At 44.7% G+C, this 23,302-nt stretch overlaps 1 protein-coding gene across 1 annotated transcript in view; it reads left to right on the top strand.

The window, feature by feature from the left end:
- The window catches only part of DIS3L2 (DIS3 like 3'-5' exoribonuclease 2), a 175,687-nt gene that overhangs the window by 93,451 nt on the left and 58,934 nt on the right, over nt 1–23,302 (top strand). Inside the window, 3 exon segments of the mRNA XM_009883404.1 lie at nt 3,236–3,348; nt 10,752–10,859; nt 16,500–16,733. Coding sequence (XP_009881706.1) covers nt 3,236–3,348; nt 10,752–10,859; nt 16,500–16,733 — 455 coding nt within the window.

Raw genomic sequence — 23,302 nt, 5'->3', positions numbered from 1 at the left:
GTGTCTGGCTTAATCTCCTGTACATTCTTATGTAAATTCCTTTTTGAAAAAAAAACATGTCCTTAAACTGGTAGCGTATACGTAGCTTTAGGGGTTGTTGTGCAGCTTTAGCTTCACTGTAGGAGGATTTTAAATTTGGGGTGAAGCAAGCCTGTGGTTTGCAAAGTACTCGCTTCTGTAAGAAATGTAGGCTATAAAGTCTATCACGATGGAGAGCTAAGTGCCAAGACTTGAAGCCTCTATTTGCTGGAAAAGTAGATTTCTTCATCAAAATGAAGGTGGAGTAGACATGTGTAGCAGTCTGTGGTGTGTGGTCCATGCGGTGTCCCTCTTTCCCCCCTTTCTCTCTCTCTGACAAGACTTATTCAATCAACGAGTGCTGGTTTAACTCTCGTTTCCTTTCATTCAGGCCACATTTTCTTTTTGCCCTGGGAAATAACACAAGACTTACAATGTGAAATGTTCCTTTTGTGACTTTGTCATAAAAATTAATGAGACTAGAGAAACTGTTTGTGGACCTGGAAGAGAATCCTAGTGAATAGTATTTCTCTATCAGCAAAGCTCTTTCATTTTAATTAGCAAATAAACCAAGAGAGAGCAGCAGGCAGGTATTTCTGTGCAGGCTTAGGCTGGTATTTTGTCTAACACGTTCAAAGGCAGTGATTTGAGAGAAATCAGATTGGTTGATCGTTGTGCTGTGTCTTCAAGTTCTCTTGGACTGAATTTTTTGGGGGTGAGGGAGATAGGGTGATTCATACTTGAGCAAGACAAACCCAAGAGCTGCCAGTTTGCATTATGTCAATGTATGTAAGAAAATATTTAGATAGAATTTCCATTAAAAGTTCAAAAGCAGGGGGCTCATGCTGACCCCGGCTTTTAGAAGCTCTGGTGGGAAACCTGAATGAAATTTAACTCTGCTCAATGTGTTTTTGTTGGCTAACTCCATGTTTTATTATCTCATGCAATGAGATCTTTCTTGGTTTGTCGATTTTCTACCGAGGACAAAAAGTTCATGTATGTAACAGTGCACATATTGAATTAAAGCGCTATTAAAGGCATGATGTAATGACCCCCTCTCCTTTTCCTTTCGTCAATATTTGCCTGCAGGGTCAATACATTACAATACTGACTTCAAAGTATTCAATATTTTTTTACCTTCTGAGTGTGTTGGCTTCGAGCGCGTGTAATATTAAACCTGTTGGTTGAACTGTTGGTCTAAGACTTACTGTCTAAGTAGTTTCAGGCTTGGATGCCTAATCCATGTCGAGCGGCTTTCAAGGCATGTGATAATATCACAACACAGCTGTAGGCAGCTTTCTGAGGTGAACCATTTAATCTGCAGTATTTTCTCCCAGCTTCCTAACGAGTGGTGGAATTTGTCCCTTGGTGTGCGATGGGATTATTGCCCTCTCCCCCTGCTGCCATCATATTTACTCTCTGCAGGACCTTCCAGTGACTATAGGTTATGTGGACAAATCTAAACCCCGGCGCTCCCATCTTCCATGTGCTTTTCTGCTGCCTTTACATCTGTGATCCGTTGAGTGTTCAAAAGCAGCGCGAAAAGCAAGATGATGCTTTCCGTACTCACAGTGCTGCGCAAACGTGGCTTAATAAAGTTAAATTAAAATTGTTACGAATTCAAACAGTGGCACAGGATGGGTTGTTGTTCGCTTATCTGAACTCCCAGCTGGGGGCACGGTGGGCTGGGTGGCTCTCCTAATATGAGCTTGGACCTTCTCACGCTTCCCCTTCGCCTGCATACATTTCCATTCCCACTCTGCTGAAATCTAGCACCAGTACCCATCAGAAGGGCACACGGACAGATATACTGCATAATGACAGCAGCTATGAACCATTTATCCTTCAAAAACGTGTCACTCTAGAGAAAGGCTTTGATAACATTCTTTGCAAGGTGTATAAACAAACAGGATTGTCACCAGCGTGGGATCTTATTACGTTGTCTTATTAAAAAAATTAAGGAAAGAAAAAATATTTATAGATACCAAGAAGTTAGTGAATTCCTCTAAAGAACCAAATGTTATAATTAGGAGCCCGCTGCACTTAGAACTATTCTACAAATAAGCACCTCAAATCTAGCCTAGTCCTTCCAGAGAAAACAAAGGTCAATAGACTTCTTTGAGGATTAGCAAACCAGAATTTCTTGGACCAAGGTACTAATTACTTCCAAAGCCGAGGATGATCACTACTTCCAAATCCAAATTATTGCCAAAACCTCATGATAAACCTCAGTAGTACTCCTCTCTAGCCTAACTTTTGAGTTAAGACACTTCTAGAATGGAGTCTAATTAAAGGATAAAAAGCTTCATCTGAAGGGAAGGCAGGATAACAGTGGGAATGTTCTGCTTGTGGAAAGCTGCGCTTCTACATAGCCTGATCTGAAGTCGTTGAAGACTTCCCAGGTCATCAGCAGCAATTTGGGCTCAACCAGGGTGAAGTGGAAACAAGTGCAGCTCTGAGAGCCAAAAAGTAAGCGTGACCGGCTGCTCCATACCTGGGAAATGGTGTCCTGCGTTGCCTGTATGGTTGTAAGGTGGTGTCCTGTATTTCTTCCTTACTGTTGTCTCACGGCAAAGGGATGAAGATGGGGCTCACTATTACAAGCTCCTAGTTGGAAAGACTTATCTACATGTTTTTTAAGGTTTTTCACATATCCACAGCTGTGCTTGAGGATTCATTCACATGAGGATTCATTTGTATGTTGTAGCCACAGTGGCTGTGAATTTGGTAGTGTCCTGAGAGACCACGGTTTTCAGCTCAGATGGAAGACGTGGAAAGAAGTATCATTTTTTTGAGGTCTAGGCACGAGGCTAAAAGGTTACGGTAGCAGTGGGAGAGGGTTCAGAGTTAAATAGGTCAGCATTTAGATGGAATGAGTCAAAGGAATCTATACACAGAATCATGAAGACCTATCAGGGAAAATTTGTGAAAATTGCATGTTGTCACTTACTTGTCCTTCTCCTCATTGTCCCCCTACCTCTGGCTCTGGGATAGCTTACAGGACTTACCCATCACAGGTAACTGCTGTGCCAGAAGTGGCCGGGCAGAAAACGCAGAGATCATAAAATTGTTGGGGTTTTGTTTTTGTTTTGTTTTTTTTTTTTTTTTTCATTTTCTTGCAAAACTGACTTCTGGATGCAATTCTTTAATTCTTCCCCAACCCCTTAAAATCCTTCATTTCTACCTGCAGCCTGCTGACTTCCTTGTGCAATTTCAGGGAACTTCGAAGTGGGTGTTCACATCGCAGATGTAAGCTACTTTGTACTGGAAGAAACAGCACTGGATAAAGTAGCGAGCGAAAGAGCAACTAGTGTCTATCTGGTGCAAAAGGTAAGGACAACTTTGCCTTTTTTCTTCTCACAACTGTTTCTACTGTTTACTGTAAATTCATTTTAAAGGTCCATTTCCAGATGCCTGAGACTTTCAACACCTGGCTGCTATTGCAGCAAACCTACAAAAATGAGCAAACTGATGTAAACACAAGAGCTAACATAGCTGACTATCTTGGAGATTACAAAGAGAGTACAGGGTGAAGCAGCAGTTTTGTGACTCGCCAGCCCGGGAGCAGCTCCACGTGAAAGGGTCTCTGCGGATCTGGAGGTAGTTCAGGACCCAGAGCTGCGTTTGCACTGTGCTGACCTGAGATAAGTCTGGCAGACCCGAGCTGGCTCATCTGCTTTGCTGTTGCAGGCTTGAAATTTGCAGATGTGGTGGTGGAGAGTTTTGCCTTTGTCTTCAGTGCAGTAGTAGTAACTAATCCTGCCCAGAAGTGGATGCATAGCAGAGCAGAGTGGAAAACACTCTGTGCAATCTCACGTCTTGAGATACAACAGAAGGTTCACGCTCTCCTTCTATCTGGGTATCCCAAATACTGGAGAAATGGTGTTCTTTCATCATGCAATGAAAAGATATTTGAAATTGGACAGATTTTAGTGTAACAGAATCAAATGTTGAACTCAAGTTTAAAGTTGACTTGTAAACTTTAAAAATTAACACGTTCAAGTTTAATGTTATCGGAAATGAAATATCCAGGTTTTGTCTGTGCCTGTCTCATTTTCTGTTGAATGTGTAGAAACATTTCCTAGCTCATCAGATACTGCTGGCACTGTGCTGCAGGGAAGCCGGGCAGCTTGGCTGTTAGCATCCTGTGTCGGCTGTAGGCATCAGCTGCATGAAGAAGGGTGTTGAGACAATCTCATAGAAGCAGATTATTCTGCCTCTCCCCACATTCCCATTCAGCCAGGCTGAAGTCCTTGTCTCTGCAGCCCTTTCCGGGATGACAGGGTATCTTTTGTATAATAAATAAACATATCCTACGTGCTACTTAGGATTAGGAGTGATTCTTCCCCTCCCTTCCTGGATGTGCCCAGGGTTACTCTCCGGGGAGGATCTTCTAATGATGCTTGTTCCAGTAGCTTAATGTGTCCTCTCCACACTTTCCAGATGATAAAATGATTTATTTTACACTGTTGAAATAAAATTAGTGATTTGATACCAAGCTGTTAACCTTTTGTAGCTGTTCCGTAACTTTCCTTGGGTAGAAATAGCAAGGCACAGCTTCAGGGGGTCTCAGCGCATTGCTGGGTTTTACGTCTCTGTGGGTATGGGTTGTGTGGAATAGCCGCGATAGCAGTGCAGAAGTGACCCAGCTGGGTTGGTGGTAGCGGGGCCAACAGCACACAGGTGCTGCAGTGCGGGACCAAGTAACCAGTGACTTGCTATTCTCCAGGTATGGGAAGCAATACGTATCTCATGGAAACAGCAGTTCTGACACCAGAGTCTTCCCAATCCTACAGTCTCCCCAGTGATAAGCCCTTGGCTTCTGCAGTGCTCTGCTTCCCCCTCTGACGGATGACTCCACGGCCGTAGCTCACTGTGGGAGATGTGGGCTGGCCCATGGGGGATGTCACTGCAGGGCAGCAAAGCTGTAGTCCAGGAAGATCTTGTGGCAGTATTTCCAAGTCAAAACACTGCGGTCTGAAGGCATGTGATTATTTTTTTTTAAAGGGAGAAGGAAGATTTTTTTATAGAAAGGGGAGACATTTTTCATTAAAATCTAGTTGAATTCAAAAGCTAATTGAATTTTCTTTCAAAGCGCTTTTTCCTCCCAGCACTACCAGTTAGTCATGTGCGATGCCGACATAAATTATCTATTGCCCATAATCTTCAATTGCTCTTCAACTGCCTTGGCCCAGCACTCAGGATTAGTGTTTTACCCACACTTCTGCCCCACAGAAAATATATTTTAAGAGTGCAAAGTAGGTTGGATGATGAAATGGTCAATATTTTAATTGCAAGAGATGAAAAGGAGAGAGGGGATGGGCAAAGGAAGCAGCCTGGCTCTCTTAAACAAGATGGTAGCATGACTCTTGTAGAAAATATGCTTGCCTTTGATGGAACTGTTTCCTAAGACAGCTGTGATTCTGCTGGAGGTTAACACCATGCTAATCCTCCCAAAGAAGTTAAATAAAGCCACATATTTAATTTTCCTGAACCATGTATCCAGAAGGGGAGTTATTGTGTAATTGCTAGCAGTCTATTTAATAAAAGTCAAAAGTTTTTGAAATAAGAGTGTATCAGGTTTTAAGAACCAAGAAAACCTAAACAGTTTCCTCTTTTTTGGCACATCTTATAGTGTTATTTTAGGTGTGAAGCAGCTCGAGTGAGAGGTCAGCCATAAATCCCTATAATATTTTATTGGTCCTATTTTATACTGGAGATCAAAGATCAGAACTGTAAGCCTATCTTCACATTGAGTCCAAAGACTTTGAGACATCCACTTTTGACACCAGCAGGTTGTCAGGGTGTTGATATTTTGATAATCTCAGGCTGAGTAACAAAGAGTTGCTCAAAATCTGAATTCATGGAAGTGTTGATACAAGTCTTGAGCAGAAATCTTGGCTCATAAACAAATTGCCTATTTCCTTTGAGTGTCTTTCAGTGTGTAAGCAAGAGGCTTGCTGAGCCCACCCCATTGTTGGACCTCGGCGTCCTCCTCCCGGCTCTGGGGATAGCAGCTGATGGAAACTCTGGGTTAATACAATCCCTCCCCATCGGAGCGGCGGTGGGAGAAGGGCTCACCCCTGGAGTCAGCAGAGGTCGTAACCGACTGAACCAAGCCTGAGTGGGCAGCCAAAGCAGGGCACCAGCAGAATGGGGTTGTTTGAAGGGAGCAAAGCTATCTGTGCAACTTTGTGAAAATAAGGGGTTTTTCTTAACCAGAGTTTGTTCCCTTTTCCTTTTGGTTGACTGATCGATTTTCCCGTCCGTTCCTTGAAAAGCTGCTACAGCCAGTCCATTGATGAGAGCTGCCCTGGCTAACCTGCTCTGAACCTGGCCAGTGAGTCACTCCTGGCTGCAGCAGATGTTTCTGATTTTAAAGGGAACAGGGAGTTTTATCATCCCAGTACGCTCCCTCCCACTGCCCGGCTTCCTAGGAATGAGTATGAGGCTTGAAACTCGCAGTTGGTTTCTGGAAGCATTTTATTAGCCAAAGAGGCAAAACAAAATAAAACCAAAGGCTCTTACAACCGGGTTAGGTCTTCCCGTGTCCAAAGCCATTCCACCATGCAGAGGAGCCAGCTGCTAAGCGGTGTGGCCAGCCATGGCTACAGGTCCATGTGTTTTATAACGACGGGACGACGATGGGTAGGAAACCCCCCAGCCCAGGCCATGCCTTCTCTTTCTTTGGTTTTCCCTCGCTGCCCACCGCTTCGGTGTGCCGTGGTGTGTTGCTGCCTGCAGGGAGAGCCGATTGTGTGGAGGGGGCTGTCAGGCAGTGCTGGAGCACTAAGTCTCAAGCTGCGTACATTAGTGCTGGAGATTTTGCATGTAGGACTTGGAAATAGAGAGGGAGAAATCCTCTGTCTGTAATTTGATTTGAAATGCAGACCCACAGCTGCAAGCATTGTGGATATCAGGCTTTCACTCAAAGTGCCCTTTCCAGTATCTCTTGGGCCCTTCAAGGCTTTTGGGGAGAGATGATGTCTTTTATTAGCCTGACTGATAGAGTGGGATGAAAACCAGACAAGCTCTCACCACTCATGCCTTTCTTCAGCCCTGGTTTCTATGATACATTCATTAGAAAGGATTTCCTGGGGGCTGTAGGTCCTTTTTTTATTGTGAAAGTTTTTATCCCCTAGCCCTGCTGGGTCTCTTCAACTGCATTTCTGGAATCAACTGCATTTATACAGCCCCCCGTTCCAGCTTTATGATCCCTGTATAAGCCCAGGTGAGTTTATTTCCACCTGTGGTAAAATCAAGCTGAATGATGTGATCCCCAACGTAGGCACATCCTTAGCAATTGGCTAGGGAAACCACTTCACACTGGAGGTGATATCCCTCGGCAGTGTTTCAGCTAGCCGGATTTCTGCGTGCCGTGGCACTCCGCAGGGCAGCTGGCAGACGCCGCTGTCTCTTGGCAGACAGTCACGGGAAGGGCAAAGCATTTAAAAGATGCTGGGCAACCTCTGGATTGTTTGAGGTGATGCTATGCAACCCTGATATTTTGCAAATCTGGGCATTAAAGACGTACTTAGGGAAATCTCCTCTCATCCTGCGTCTCCTTCAGAAAGAGATGGAGATAATCCTATTGCAAAAGTTCCTTCTGGGCAGCCCCTGGGATAACTCCTGAAACATCTTGCTCTCCAAAGTGTGACACAATTGTGACATCTTTGTATGTTAAATGGTGGGCTTGCAACTGCTAAGGATCCTTCCAGCCTGTGACTGTATCATGTTAAGGAAAATGGAAATGTGTATTTATAACTTAAAATTCTGTGCGTCGTGACAGTTGGTTTATTCTCTGTAGAGTGTGAAGAGGACTCGTGATGTTAAAGCAGAGGAAGGCAGTTAGCCAGGACTGTCATGATGTTTCTTCTTCTTCTTTGTGAGGTTTCTTCTTTTAATTCAGTAAGGGAGATAAAATTGAAATACCTTCAATGCAAGGTCACATTGTCTTATGTTATGTACGTGTTTGCTGAACCCAGGAAAAGGCTGATTGAATTCTTGCTCTCCTGTGAGACTTCCTCTGTGGCTTGGGTTAAGTTACTTCGCCTAAAGTTTCTCTCCCGTAAAACAAGGGTAACGCGGGTTGATGCTTCCCTATTTAACAGTAGGTTTGTTACAGCTAATTGCTTGGTGAGTGTTTAGTGCTGTAATTATGATCTGAGTTAAAGCTTTGCTTGTGTTTCACATCATTGAAAGCCCTTCCGTAGAATTATAGCCTCTTGAATCGGATATTAATCCTGCTCAAGTACACTTAAAACAAGCATCCTGTTGTTTTGTTCGGGCTATTCTTTGTGGATGGGCTTTCATGTTTCACGTAGGGATTTTTCTAGCAGACTGTTATTGCTGCAGGAGATGTGAAGGGAAAGAGGGTGTGCTAAGGCACAGAAATATTCAATAAGTACAGACTGTTATCAGATAATCAATCACAGAGTAGGGGAGAGAGAGAAAAGCTAGTAACTGCAGCTTTTAATTAGGGTGGAATAGGGCATGGGAGCTTTTATTAAATTACTAGCATTTTGTTCACTGTGACCTGAACTTCAGGAAAGAGGCTGTGCTCAGGCACAGAAATATTCAATAAGTACAGACTGTTATCAGATAATCAATCACAGAGTAGGGGAGAGAGAGAAAAGCTAGTAACTGCAGCTTTTAATTAGGGTGGAATAGGGCATGGGAGCTTTTATTAAATTACTAGCATTTTGTTCACTGTGACCTGAACTTCAGGGTCTCACAGTGGTCATGGCCGATCTTAGGCAGGCAGAGATTTCCGATAGTCTATAAAGCTATTTTCTCTCCTTTCTGGTATGGCTTGGCACCGCTCGTGCTAAATTTATAACCTTGTGGTGTGGGTCTTTCCAGGCAGCATGGCAGAGCTCACGTACTGGATCTGTGAGTTATGAATGTACCAGTATTGTTAATGTACTGTTCACAACTGGAATAACAGAGTTGATGGCCTTTGTGTTGCGGGAAACAGCTTATCGTAATCTGTGCCCTTGTGACCTTCCAGCTGAACCAGCGCTGCTGATTCACGTTGCAAGTGACTCCTTGACAGTCACAGACCGTACAGTTAACCTTTTGGCATTAATATGCACTGCAATTAGAATGGATTTATAGCCATCGTCTGGTGCCAAACCGCAAATGTGATTAAATATTTTAAGAGTCTTTCCTTCAAAGCAAAAGGTAAATACGAAGTATGTGCACTTGAGGAGAAAATGGACATCTGAGACTGTTTTTTTTTTCCTTACTGTTTTGAAGAGGAGTTGTTCCCCTGGCATCCAGGTAGAAAAAGTTATCTCTGAAATCACCAAATTGGTGTCACAGAGTTTGGAAGAGCCGAGGTTTTCATGCCAGGCGGCTTGCTGCTGGTCCTATATTTACAGGGTGGCAGATGTAGCCATCAAAATGGAAAGTAAATTAAATAGCTAAAATATTTTATTTCCACTAAGTAGAGCATTTCCTCTCTGAGTTTTTCTGGAATGCACCAGCCCACATTGCCACTCCAAATAAACAAGAGAAGTAATGTGGTTCTTCTTTGAGGGCAGTTACTGCTTCTTCACAAAGGTAAATAATGAGAAAGGAAATAAGAATGTGAAACTCTAATAATTAGGTTTGCTTCATTAAACAGCTGCTAAATATTATCTTTACTGCAGAGTTCACCTGGGAAATAGCTCAGGGGCGGTAGAAACACTTGGAGCTGCTCAGGTTTGCTCTAGTGTGAATATGCTCCAGAGCTTTTGCTTTGTTGCTGTCGTCAGATGGGTAATTCATAATTTGGTAATTCAGTGTTCAGCAGCAGAAATATTGATTAGTTGTAGGGAATTAGGACACAGGTTAAAAAATTCCTGCCAGAAATTTCTGTTGGCTGATATTTCGTTCAGCGTTAAGTACAGTAAAATAATAACTGTTCTCCCTCTGTTTGCAAACACCAGGTTCAATAGTTGTAAAACAGGTGCTTTTGTTTATCTCACCAACATCTACGTGTTCCTGTCTGTGCTACAAAGCATGGCCTATTCTTCATTAAATCCATGCATCGCTCCTGTGATGCATGGGAGAAGTTTTATTTATGCTTTGCAGGGAGCAGACTTGCATTACTTGCTTGGTTACACAGTCTTCAGTGGCAAAGCAGGAAACACAGTTCCCAAATCCAAGCTCTTCAGCTCCTCCAGCTCTTCAGCTGCCAGGACCGCGTGTCTTCAACATCGTTTCCTGATGTGCTGAGTCTTCCTTGTTCTTCCCATTGCCAAAATGGCAGTGGGAAAGAAGTGGAAAAGAGAGCAAATGTTGTGACCTTAAAAGCTGCAGGGTGAAGTGTTTGCCCAACTGAGGATGCAGGATGCTCCAGGGTGCTTAATCCATTCCTTGGAGGGGAGTGCTGGGAATGATTCCCAGCGTGGAGGCTGATAGCGCCCTCTGGTCTCATTGATGGATGGGGCTGATGTGAGTGTTGGTGGCCTCAGCCATGCCTGACTTCCTCTCGTTTCAGAGGATTTGGGTTACTTACTCGGTGCCAGCATGCTGTTCACCATGTAACGTAGCTCTGGCATGGGTGATGCATCCCAGAGCTATGACATAGCCACTTCCGCTACAGAGAATGTGCCCCTGAAGGTTTAATGCATTTTCTCCTTTTGTGCATTGTTGAGCCTCTCTTTTACGAACTGGTCAGGGAATCTTGGTCACAGACAGGTCTCTACTAAAAGCCTATATCTCACCAAGGCTCTCTTCTCTTCCAGGTGATCCCGATGCTTCCCAAGCTGCTCTGTGAGGAGTTATGCAGTCTCAATCCCATGCGAGATAGGCTGACATTCTCTGTGATGTGGAAGGTGACTCCAGAAGGCAAGGTACCTCAAGTAGCAGGCACTCATCCTGCTAATCAGTGCTCCCTCGGTGGCCGGCCGCTATTCTTGCAAACAGAGTGGTAAAAATGCCATCCCTTAACACCCAGGTGGATAGCAAAAGACTTGTCAGTGCACAATACTGGAGGATGTAGGACTGTATCTTGTTTTACCGATGAGGTACTGTGGAACTCCAACTGGAATAATCTCACAACGTGGTGGGGAAAGGAAGAATATTTGTATGAATCTCAGGAACAGAGCATTTCCTGCTCCTTGCCAGGTCACCCATTAATGTCTTACCTCCAGTAGCACCTCACAGTGAATGCTTTGGGTGGGACTAGAAGTTCCCCCCTTACTCCAAGCCTGCCTTGTGCTCGTAGGCAGTTGTGCAATGCGGTGGATGTGGGCAGTATCCCTCTGTGGCCTCTAGTAAACAGACTATTTCATTCTTCTTCAGAGCTGCAAATTAAATTGATCCAAATAAAGCGTGATAGCTCTTCTGCAAAGGCACAGCTCCATTCTCTGCATGTGTTATTTCCAGGGAGCTGTGGTGGAGGCTGTGGATCAGTGCTGCGAGCTGTCTTCTGCTGCCTGCCAGCTCTCCCCAGGTCTTCATTTCTCTCCCTGTTCCTCCCTCACTCTTTGTGACCCCAACAATCTCTTCGGTGATCATAGGGTCCCCCTGCTAATTGAGCAGGTCTAAAGACTGCCACTACCAGAGGACTCTCCGATCTACACAAAGTACGCTTTTCGGACTCAGAATTTTTTTTTTTTAACCAGTATTGTGCTCATGCACAACTCTTTCCGTGGAGAGTATTTCTTGTGCCAATTTGGTAATTTTTCACAAAGATTAACTTTAAATCCCTATTATTGTCCATGCTGCTCGACAGGATGCTGAATCTTGTTTTATGCTTTAGCAAAATATAGTTGCAGTCCTATATCTGTATTTCTCTGTCGAGTCCCTGCTGTGGCGCTGAGGTGGGGTTTATTTGGTCGCTGTGAAAAGTGTTCCACTTCCTGTAGCGACAGCATGATTACTCATGGGGCCTTCTAATAGTAGCTGCTTGGTGGGCCTTTTATTAGCACTGAGTGGTCTTTGAACAGCTAATAATCAAGTCTTAATTAAAAAAAGCTTTTAATTAAATCTTGTCTCTTGTCCCCTGCAACATATACATTATTTGCTTTTCAAACAGCGTTCAGACCAACCCTGTCTGACCAGTGAGAAAGTAGAGGAGCTGCAGCATCTGCCTTAGGCCTGCTCAGGGAGCTGATCTCTGGAGGAGCAGTGGTCTGAGCTATGACCATGCTGCCCCTCGGAAAGCAGATTGCCTACGGCCATCTCAGCAAACTGGTTTCTCTTCGGAGGCCTTTCAGATCTGCGGTCTTAACTGAGGTCACTTGATTTAAATATAAGGTGAAGGCTGGAGAAGAATTTACTCCTTCCAAGAAGAAAAGTGGTTGTAGAGCTTTTGGCCAGCAGGGCATTCTTGTAAGAGCTTATCTGTGAGTTGGGACAGAATGTGTCTCCTGCATTTCTAGGAGTTACTATAGCCTCATCTCACTGTAAACAGGATCACATGCTCTCCCAGGCTCTGATGGGTGAAAGGGAAGTGAGTCAAAGGTTCCAACACGGCCGTTGAACTTCAGCCGGTAGTGGAGAGCCGTGAGAACACTGACATTGAGGACAAGACATTCCTCAGTGAGGGATGCATGAGGGCCAAAGAGCACTTCGTTGCACTGCGTGTGCACAGCAGTACTGTAACCTTGAGCTTGAAAAGCAGAGCCCGACAGCACTACTAGAGGTGAGAGCTGCTCTGAGCTCCCACTGTTACTGTTCCAAAGCAAATAAGTCTAGAGCTAAGGCATCTTCCAAGGAAAAGCCACACATATTCCTCACTTGAATATGACTATTGATAAGTCGTTGGGGTTTTTAATTCTTGTTTCTTTTAGAAAAATAATGCCAGGGTCAGCCCGTTCTGGGATACAGACACTTTCTTGTTTCTGTTGCTTTTGGGCTCTGGAATTTTTATCTTCTAGTTTTCCATGAGTGTAACATGATGTTGCCTGAGCAGCGCTCCACATAGTTCCATGGGCTCTGGTGGGATAGTGTGACATGATGTATCTGAGATGACTTTCCAAAGGCAAAGGCGTTAACCATATTGTTGCATCTGTGCTGTTCTTCAGAAGCAGAGCTGGGCGTTTATAGGAACAACGTAGCACGTTCTTGTTCGGATGCAGTCAACAGAAAGATATTTGAAAACAAACGATGCAACTCTTCTTTTTAAGTTATTGCCTGCTGATGTTTGAAGCACAGCCCTGCTGGTTCTTTCTACCAGTGAGGAAAAGAAATTGCTTCAGTCTGAAACAACCTATACAAACAATGTGTCTTCCAGGCTCTAATCTGTTGTTGTCAGCCAGGACGTGATACAGACACTGCCTTGCGTGGAAAAAGTCCTCAGCCTTATGCACAGTTATGTCACACCCTCAAAGAGACCCGTACCACCAAGGACTGTGCTAATTGGGAGGGTTTCAGCTGAGCCACACTGGCTGCCATCACCTGATGTGCTGGGGACTACAGCTTTTTCTCAAAAGCAACCAGAGCTGAGGGAAGCCTTAACATAACCCTAGAAAGGTCTCAGATACTGGTACTCTGCCTGGAGTCTGGATGCACCAGGTTTGCTGTGATGGGAGGAACTTTCAGACTGGTCTTGTGGGCTACTCGTAATCTCCAAGTCCCAGCTCACAACCCCCAAATGTTGCTCATCCGCACTGCTTCGCCCATCCATTAGCCATGGTATGTGGGCCAGCCAGCCTTGTGCGGCTTTCTCTACAGAAACGGAGCTTGCCCATTCCTCTCGTGGGGTTTCCAAACCAGGGACGCAAGGCTGTGGTTATCCTAAGTCTGCTTGGATGGCCACTGAAGGCAGAGACAGAGGGAATTTCCAGGAAATGCTTGGACAGTGAGTAGAGTTACGTTAGCCGGCCGCAGCAAGGCTGAGTCTGGCAGCTCTGCTCACTACACACAGGGATTAGTGGACTGCATGGGGCAAGATGTGTCTGAAACTCCATTCCCTGTTTGTGTGAAGTCTTTTTAGTGCATCCAGGGGACCTTGGTGAGAAGGTGTTTATTGGGTACATTAGTAAGAGACCTCTCAGGGTTGTCACTGTCCACTTTACACCTGTTAGAGCCATTGCACGAATGGAAATCGGGTGCTCTACATCACACTGCCTGGCTGCCTTTGAGAGACCAAGAACAGAAAAAGGAATTGAGGAAACAGAAATAAGAGAAGTTTAATGTCTGCTAGTAATGGGCTGCTTATTCTGACACTTCGGCCTGAATGTAGCCTGCCTGAGATTTGATGTTCTCGTTATATTCTGGGGATCCAGTAGGCTGCATCTCTCACCTTACAAGGAAGTGAGTGGAGCTCTGAAATATTTGGCCTCTTCTAAACAAGCAGAAAAATGAGATTTTGTTGAAAGCTTTAATTTCAGACAGCAAAGTCGAAATCCAGTGCATTGCTTCCTGCAATGGACAGAGAGACCTTTTGGAAGCCAGTGGCAGAAAGCACCATGTAGCCTCAGAGATGGCTTTCAGTGCTAACCTGGGGATTGGGGAAAGTGCTCCCCTTCAGAATTATCCTTCTGGTTTGTGCCCAGTCCTTAACCCTTTTCAACATGCGTGTACGTGATGGAATTGACTCACGTACTTTATAAAGCAAAATGAGAGTGCTTTCCAAACACAAAATATTTAGTGTAGGATAATATAACAGCGAGGGCCAGAATCGATAATGACCCCTGATGCAGAAATTAATAGCTGGAGATGGAGGAACTAGCAGGGAAACAGAAGTAGTGTCTGAAAACATTTGAACAGCAAGTTGAAAGAGCTGCCTGTTACAACTGGAGAGTGTGTAGAAGTGCTCAGCTCAAATGAAGGCTGCTCAGCCTTGCTCTCAGATCATCTCAACAAGGAACACCACCTTTCTGGTGCCTGAGTACCATCCATGTCTTACTGAGGTCTGAAGTGTCTCTATTGCCAAGTGGCTAATAGTCTTCAACTTGCTGGAAGTAGATCATTAAAAGAGCATTGCAGGCTCTTCTGCACCGGGGAGCGTTCTTGCTCAGTATCAGGAAGTTTTTTGGGTCCAGCAGATTTCATCAGATATCACTCACCTACCAGATATGGATCCCCCATCACCATAAAAAGCTGGACCACGTTTAACGGGAGGCAACAGCACATGTGCTGCCAGCTCTGTTGGAGCATCTCTGTCCAGCTTTGTGACTTTCTCTTCCTTTCTTTGTCCTTGTCATAGGGAAAGGGGCGCACACAGAATAGCCATGAGTTGACGGTCAGAGCACTTTACAGTACAAGACATCACTTGCTGCATCTCTGCTATTAGGACACTTTCTAATTAGAAATGAGCTTCAATGCCCTGTGACTTTCAGAGCTCTGAGCTGCTGAGTCATACTGCACATATGTTGTGTGGGGCATAAGGGAGGGAGGCAGCAAAGGTATCTTGGGGATCAGTCCTTTCCTGTTAAGAAGAGGGTTTGCCTTTCTGAAGCAATGCCCTTGATGAGTCTGTCTTAGAGAGAGCTGGCTGTTCTCCCTGGACACTGTCACTTGCAGAATTTACCCTGTCCCGTTGTGCTGTTGAAGGAGTAAGGTGGCACTTTTAGCTAAGGCAGAATTACAACTCTCCATTCATTCTCTGAGCACTTGTGCTTTGAATGGTTTATCACAGACTGCATCCATCTCCAGAGCCCCCATGCCAATGCCCTTGAGTATCCTGAAGAGCCTTCTGCCCTTTGTCCCTCTGCACTTTCTCACTCGCTTGATGAGCTTTTGGGCTCTCTTATACATCTCAGCTGAAAAAGGACTTTCCTTTCTGTTTTAAGAAATAATTCTGAATTGCTATATCTACATTGGTATTCTGTTACAGAGTTTAAAATGGGAGTGGCATCTGGTTTAAAATAAAAGAATTTTATACACGATTGATAGCTCATTTTCCTCTAGAGTCCAACGTAGTTTGGAAGCCCAGAAAGGTTCCTGGCTGGAGTTTGGGCCTAGGATCACTGGCATGATCAGAGAAACAAGGGGTCAGTGACCGGCCATCTCTCCTCCAGATCCACCAAAGTCCTATTCAGGCGCTTTCACAAGTGCTGGTCAGACATTCAGGTCCCTGCAGTACTCCTGAAAACAGGGTATTTTAGGGACAACCCCTGGTACCCTGCTGGCCACATCTTAATTGAAGAGGTGGAATTCAACCTGCTGTGGTTTAGATAGAAGATCCTTCTTTGCATGTGTGTATCTGCCTGTTGCCACCCCTGCACCCGGTAACCGTTGAGTCAGCTTTCACCTGGGCTGTAGCTTTTATAAGCTCAATGAAGCAGGGAAGACAGGTAGAGGAGAGAGGTCCATGCAGTTCCTATGTGATGGAAAGGCTTTATTATGCATATAGACATTATTAGACACTACATAATCTGTAAAGGCCTTCTGGTGGCCTCAGTATGAGAAGATCTTCACTTGAAGTTCACAGTCAGTGATGAGGTCTGATGTCGTTCATTCCAGTGTTTGTACAAGTTCCTGAACTTTTGTGTACTGGAAGAATAAGTCCTCAGATCTGTTTACACTTTCCAATTTTGTAGATCCTTGATGAATGGTTTGGACGGACAGTCATCTGCTCCTGCGTGAAGTTAAGCTACGACCATGCACAGAGTATGATTGAAAGCCCTGGGAAGGTGTTCTCACCTGAAGAACTTCCCCCTGTCTCCCCTCAACACTCAGTAGCTGAGATCCAGCAAGCTGTGCTGAACCTGCATCGAATTGCCCAGCACCTCCGCAAACAGCGCTTCATCGATGGTGCTCTGCGCTTAGACCAGGTGAGTAAATCCAGCCCCTGTAAGAGGCTCCTACTCCAGGGAAGCAATTTCACTTTGTACTCCCTAAGGATTTCCTGATCAGTCTGAAAACTTGAAGGGGAAAGTCAAGGCTGGAATAGAAATGCCGGTTTGTGTGCCAATGTCTTCTTAAAAGCAGCATCAAATTATGTACCAAAAGCACTAAGTAAAGTAGGATCAAAAGAAAAAAGTTCCTGTTTTTTAAGGAGTGATCCATCTTCCAACATTTTTCAAAATCCTAAAATGCTGGTGGAGTGGGTAAGTGACTTATACAGTGAAACAAGCTGTGATGGTGTCATTAATTATCAAGCAGTTCAGATATCCTTCGTGCACATTTCACTGTGAAAGACTCATCCTCCACATTTATTTCTGGGCTTGCAATACTCATGTTTTCCACCGATTTCATAGCAGTTTTCTGAGCAGGGAAAATGACTGAATGTTATCTAAGCTAATACTTATAAGTGTTGGCTGTGTTTCAGAGAAAGGAATACTAGTGAGGAGGTTTTCTGTCTGGGGTGATTTAAATAATCTTGTATCAGTTCTGGTATGTGTCATTTCTATTTTACAAGTAGATCCAGATATTTTAGACTATCACAGCAAAAATACTTTTGCGTTTGAGGTTCAGCTGCTCTGAGGTGGCTTCTCACAGTTCTTTTGGATAGGAGGTTCCAGTAATTGGTAGAACCCAGTGGCCTTCCTGAGCAAGAGACAAAATAATTTCTTAATATAAGGAAGCTCTATTGTTTCATTTTCCAAAATGAGTGTGAGTCAACATAAGGATATTGCTGAGAAAGAAGCTAGTGTACTGAGATGTGTAAACAGGACTGCTGTATGTAAGAGGTATGTTGTAACCCTTCCATTTCACGTGGAACACCACAGTGGTGGTGTGTCCAGTTGCAGGAAAGTCTAATTTTAGGCAAATCATTGCAGAGCACAAGAGCAACAAGTGTCTGTAATCTGCAACTTTCCCAACAAAGCATGTGGCTTAGTCTGGCAAAACTGCGAAGAGGAGGCAATGTTCTGTTCCCCTTGTCCAAGATGGACAGGATGAGACATCTGTATCTTGAATTTCAGTGGAGGAGATTGAGGTTATACTTTAGGATAACCTTTCTGGTGTGGGAACTGTGGTATTTCAGGCTGTCTTGCCTACGTCTGTTGCAGGGGGACTTAGAGGATTGGTTAGGTGCACATAAGTGAGCCTGGAGCAAGGGCATTTCCTCAAGGTCCCTCCTTGCTCAAAGGTAACAATCATTCTTAAAAGTGTATTCAAATCATTTTTGGAAATCCGACTCCCACTTTGAAGTCTTGCAGAGTTTGCTTAAACCTTTTTTGGAACAGAGGCTTCCCTCTGAGGTTTACTATACAATGGCTAATAAGCTGGGCTTTTGTTCCCCAGCACACACTGAATGCTAGAGAAACATAAAAACACAGCCTTTGCACTTGATGAGCTGACTGGGAAGCCTTGGAGATGTCTGGGTTGGAACAACAGTCTACAGTGACTGGGAGCTGTGGCCCAGAAAGGTCACCAGCTGCATTCCACAAGTCACACCTACAGTGTAGTGCTGAGCAGTCACTGTATGTGCCTGATTTGAGTACCTGTTATCAATCTGTCCTAAGGCAAAATATATTTTAAAACAGTTGTGACATTTTCAATGGGAGGATTTGGCCAGGGAAGCATCCTGTTCCAGTGATACCCCGTAAAAGATTAGTGGTGTTTTGTTTTCCTCTGTGCTGTTACAGAGGAGCCTTTAAAGAGAATGTACTGGAGCATCATTTGTGAGATCGGGGTTAAAAGTCACTGCTAAGGGCACCAGAGAGGGCTGATTCCTACTCAGCCTGGTTCCTAACCAACGTGATAAACTGAATTATATCTCACAAGTGGCGCTTTACACTGTGCAGAATCTCTTTCCCCTGGCAAGAGTGTCGGAGCGAAAATAATGATCTTTGAGAAAGGAGTGTATTTTAGTTCAAGGGACGCTTTCACCATATTTAGTCTTTTCAAGTACTGCCTTTACAGTTGTATTTTGATAAACTACAACCTCCCCAGTGCATGGAGAAAGCAGTTACTGTAACGCCTGAGTATGAACAGTATGTGAGCAGTGGGTGTGCAGACACGGCCAGCGGCATATGGCCGGACAAAGCAATCTGTAGCTTTTAATAGAAGGAGATGAGTCCCTCTGCCTTTGCTCCCTGACTTCTCTGAGTTCCCATGGATGCAGTTGTATGCTGGGTCCGACTTCCAGTCCTGAGCAAGCAAGCAGGGGTGGGTCCAAATGGGAAACACACCTTTCTAATCGCTGGACCTCTTACTGATTTCCTGTTGAGTAATGTAAATCCTGAACAATGGAAGACAAACTCCAGCAGGAAACTAGGGGCAATGAATTATCAGATTCCAAATAAATATGTGAGCGAAGGAAATGATCATCCCACGGTCTTAAGGGAGAGGGTGGCTGGGCATGGATGACTCCTGTGCTTTTTTTTCCAAGTGATGTGAGCCCTCTTCCTATACATTGCATTATGTTTGAGAGGTTCTCCTTGGGGTCACTCCTGATGGAATGGTGATGACTTTTTTTGCTTACTTCTACCCTGCCATTTTTCAGTGTGACGTGCTCTTGTGCTTCCTGTTGGTATTAAGAAAATCACTGGGGGAAGAATCTCCCGTCCTGCTTTGCCACTGGCCATGGCGGCCTTGGGCTGGTGGTCTCCCTGCCATCCTCAGTTTCCCCTTTGGAATGACATCAATATCCCCATAACATCTGTAGAATTTGGGATTTATTCCCCAAAACAAAGAACATCTCTCAAATGAAGCCATTCTTGGGCATATCTTTATAATAGCAGAAATACTGGTTGGCCAGGGAACCCCTTACACCCAACAGAGGATGGCTCCAGTAAGACGTGGCAGTGTCAGGCTGGCCGTGTCATGCTGAGGGGAACGTTTCCTGTTTGAATGTCACTGCTGAATTTTTATGACATAACGTGAGAGCAGCATCTGCTTGTCCATGGTTTTATCTTTTAGCAGTAATTTTAGAAGCAGGAATCTCTGTAGCTCAACAGATGAAGAATATTTTTTCTTTTTTTTTTTGGTAACTTGGGAGTTACATATCTGGGTCACACAGAAGACCTTGAGACAAATTACAGAGATAGCACATGGTCTTGAAAGCTTAGGATTTTTGGATTCAGTGTCAGTATATATGTGTCTCTTTGGGGCTGTGGAATTTTGAATCCCTGCCTCAGTTCGGTCCCGGCCATGGCAACCTACATACCTGCCGCTTTTCTCCCCCCCCGCCCCAGTTCCTTTTGTGGCTCTGCAGAGGTCTGTAGGGGAATCCTGCTGCGTTGGACCTTGGGTCCGAGGACCTTCTTTGCAACCAGAGCCACACATCTGTCACTTTGTGGGATCTTGGTGTCCCCATAGGTCCCTTCTGGGGCTTTTTCCCTAGCATATGGTTTCCTGTGCTGCATGCCAGCTTCCTAGCTCCAGAAGGCAGCTGAGCACTGAGTTTTAGAGGTTTAAAGTCTTTGCACCTTCGGCGGCTAAGGAGCTTATGAAACTTTGTCCACGCAGACAGAGATTAATGTATTTCTTTTCCTTCACATTTGGAGCTGCAGCTTTTAGATGTAAAGGCAAGAGGTGCCTTGTACTGTGGCTTTGAGAAAAAATGTTCAGATATTTACAATATTTTTTTCCTCCCCTGGCCTCCTTCCTGCCCAGGACCGTGAACTGCCACCCCTGTGCTGTCCTCTCGCAGCTCTTGGTGCAGCCGCACTGTAAATTGGAGCAGGGATCTGACCTGGTTTAAAAACCAAAGTGAGCACAACCCACAACTTTCCTTTTTTTTTTTTTCCTGGCCAGGTTACTTTGAAGCTGGATTGCTTCCCCAAACCACAGCTTTTAGAAACACTAGCCAGAGAATCAGATAGAAACTTGCTTTCAACAAAAACCATCAAGTTTGCAGAAAAGCTCCTTAGCTCAAGCCTGCCTAGAGGAGACCTGCTGATAAATGGTTCTCTTTTTGGCCTCAGCAGTTTATAAATGAATCACGAGGACAGATGCCTACAAGAAGACAGGTTAAAAAGGATTCCTGTGCATATTTAAAATGAGAATACCCCGGGATGCTGATCTGTCTCTATGACAACTGTCTGTGAGCTGAGCGGTGGCTTTTGTTGTGCCGGTGATTCTGCCTTTGCCAGCGCACTTACACCTGGGTGCTCAAAACGTTGGCGTTGACCAAAGTCATTGTGAGAACAACCCAAAGTGCATTTGCGTTAGACCGGTTAATGGCACTGAATTGTTTGCTGGAATAGCTTCTCTCCCTGTTTTCTGCGCAACAGACATTCAGCTTTGCAGGTGTGTGCGAAAAGGAAAGAAAAAAAGGATTAAAATGGCAAAGATGAGAATGTTACACAAATTTATTTATTTTTTTATAATTATTTATAAGATATTAACCGGCTCTGTGTAGTTTTGGAAGCTCTCAGAACTGACTCTGCCTACTTGATGCAATCAGCTCTGAGAAGTTGACTCAATCCATCCACACATGGAAAATGAGGAGGAAGGAGGACATTGTACGTGCAGGATGTGCCTTTGTATGCTGGGAAATTTTGTATTTAGTTGTGGCTAATGGGATAGGACAGAAACACATATTTTTAGACAGTAGCTCCTGCTAATGCCATTTAATTGGAAATCTCAAGAGCCAGAGATTAATTACTATCACCATTAAAACTTTCCAATATGAATGACTGCTGGAAGTAATTATGGGAAATTGTTTTGTCATATTTGCTGCCTCATATCTGTATAGAGCATTCGGGTCTTCTCCTCTTCTTGATATGTGGAAGTACTAAATGTTTTTACCCCGGTTAAACAGTCATTGTGTGCGAAACACAATACATTAATTTAAAAATAGAAGACACTTTGGGTTGGAAGAACTGTTTAGATGGGACAGCAAAGGGCTATAATATTGTATAGAGCTCAGTTAACCGAATGCACATATGTTTTCCCTACTAGCATGATCTGAATTCATGTCTTAAAATGCTGTTGGGGCATGAAGGCCATCCTGGCTTGAGCCCTCCCTGGTGTGATGCTTAGGTATTCTAGCCACGGCTGCTGTATGTGCTACCCCTGCGCTCGCTCAGTGCACGCACCTTTCTGGGGGGGAGCAAATGGCTTTGCTCCAACCCCTGACTTGTGGCTGTCCCTGCATCTCTCCAGAGGGCATTGTTTTGTTGGGTTCTTGGCCAGTCTCAAAGAGAAAGTCCTGGTGCTCATCGCCTACGACGTGACATTGGTATCAAATTTGACTTGGATTTGGTTCCCTTAAGGTAGGTTCAGGTGTGTACCCAGGCACTCGCTTTGGCCCAGGAGAAAACCAAAAAAGCGCATTTATAAAATCCTGAAAACTGACATGATACCTCCCGAAAGAAGCCGTTACAACAACAGTGCATGAACGTGACAGCAGAGGCAGGGTGGGCTGGATGTATGGTGCTGTAAGATAAATGGAAATGCGGACTGACAAGGAGCTTTCACTATTCACTTCCTATCACAATTCCACCATTGTCTGCTCCTTCTCTTTGATGTCTGGTTAAAGAGACATCACTGATACCCAGAATGGGGACAGCAGGTGCTATACGATCATTATGGACAGTTGCTTATACTGTGTGATACATAAGGCAGCTGGGGGGATGTTGGATGCATTTGGAGATTAATTTCCTTTGGGGTTTTTATGTCTTTTGCATAACCTCAGTTAATACGTCAAAATGAGCATCTAAGGCCGCAGCTTTCTACTGGGGGATACTGCTCTTCCCTGCAGGAGTAATCAAAATGCAATTGCAAAGGTGCGTTGGCGAAGTAGGAATGATTTTCGAAATGTCTTTTCCACAATAGCACAGGGGAACACGGTACTTTGCAGGCAAGTATGAAATGTCATCGTTGTCATCAGGAGCAGCCAGCGGCTCAGGGTGGGCAGTTTGCGCATGCACCGAGGATGCGCGCAGGAAGGAGGAGTTGCGGGATCGTTATGGAGGGGGTCTGTGTTGGCTGAGCATATTTCTGCTTGCATGGAGATGTTTGCATTGCCAGTAGGTTTTAAAATATTTTGATTAAATTAGGATTTTGAGTGGAAAGCCCTCAGAATCTAATCTTTTGCCCTGGGATTTTAATGAAGTCCTCCCAGGGGTGTGAGTAGGATTGATGTCCTCGCACATGTCCCGCCGTTCCTCGATCATTCTTTTAGAGCGGAGCAGCTGTGTCCCAGCAGGAGCAGGTGGCAAAGTGGTCGAGCTGGCTCCGGCAGGGGGGGGGAGTCGGACGCTGGAGCGCAAGGCTCGGCTGTAGAGCATCGTGCTGGGAGCTACCACAGCCAGATGTCTGGGCAGACACGGCCGGGAAGGAGCTCCCCACACAGTGGTGCTCTGGCATTAATTTACCATCAGTAATGCAAGAGTGGGTTATGACTATTCTTCCTGGAGTAAGTATTCCAGCCACTAGCTCAGATATTCAAGTTCTCCAGTCATGTACCAGTGTTTTTGTTCTAAACAAACACAGCTTAACCCTTGAG

The sequence above is a fragment of the Charadrius vociferus genome, unplaced genomic scaffold (assembly GCF_000708025.1).
Source record: "Charadrius vociferus isolate BGI_N301 unplaced genomic scaffold, ASM70802v2 scaffold214, whole genome shotgun sequence".
NCBI classification, from domain to species: domain Eukaryota; kingdom Metazoa; phylum Chordata; class Aves; order Charadriiformes; family Charadriidae; genus Charadrius; species Charadrius vociferus.
Note: the sequence above shows the minus strand (reverse complement) of the source record. Positions and strands in the feature narration are given on the sequence as shown.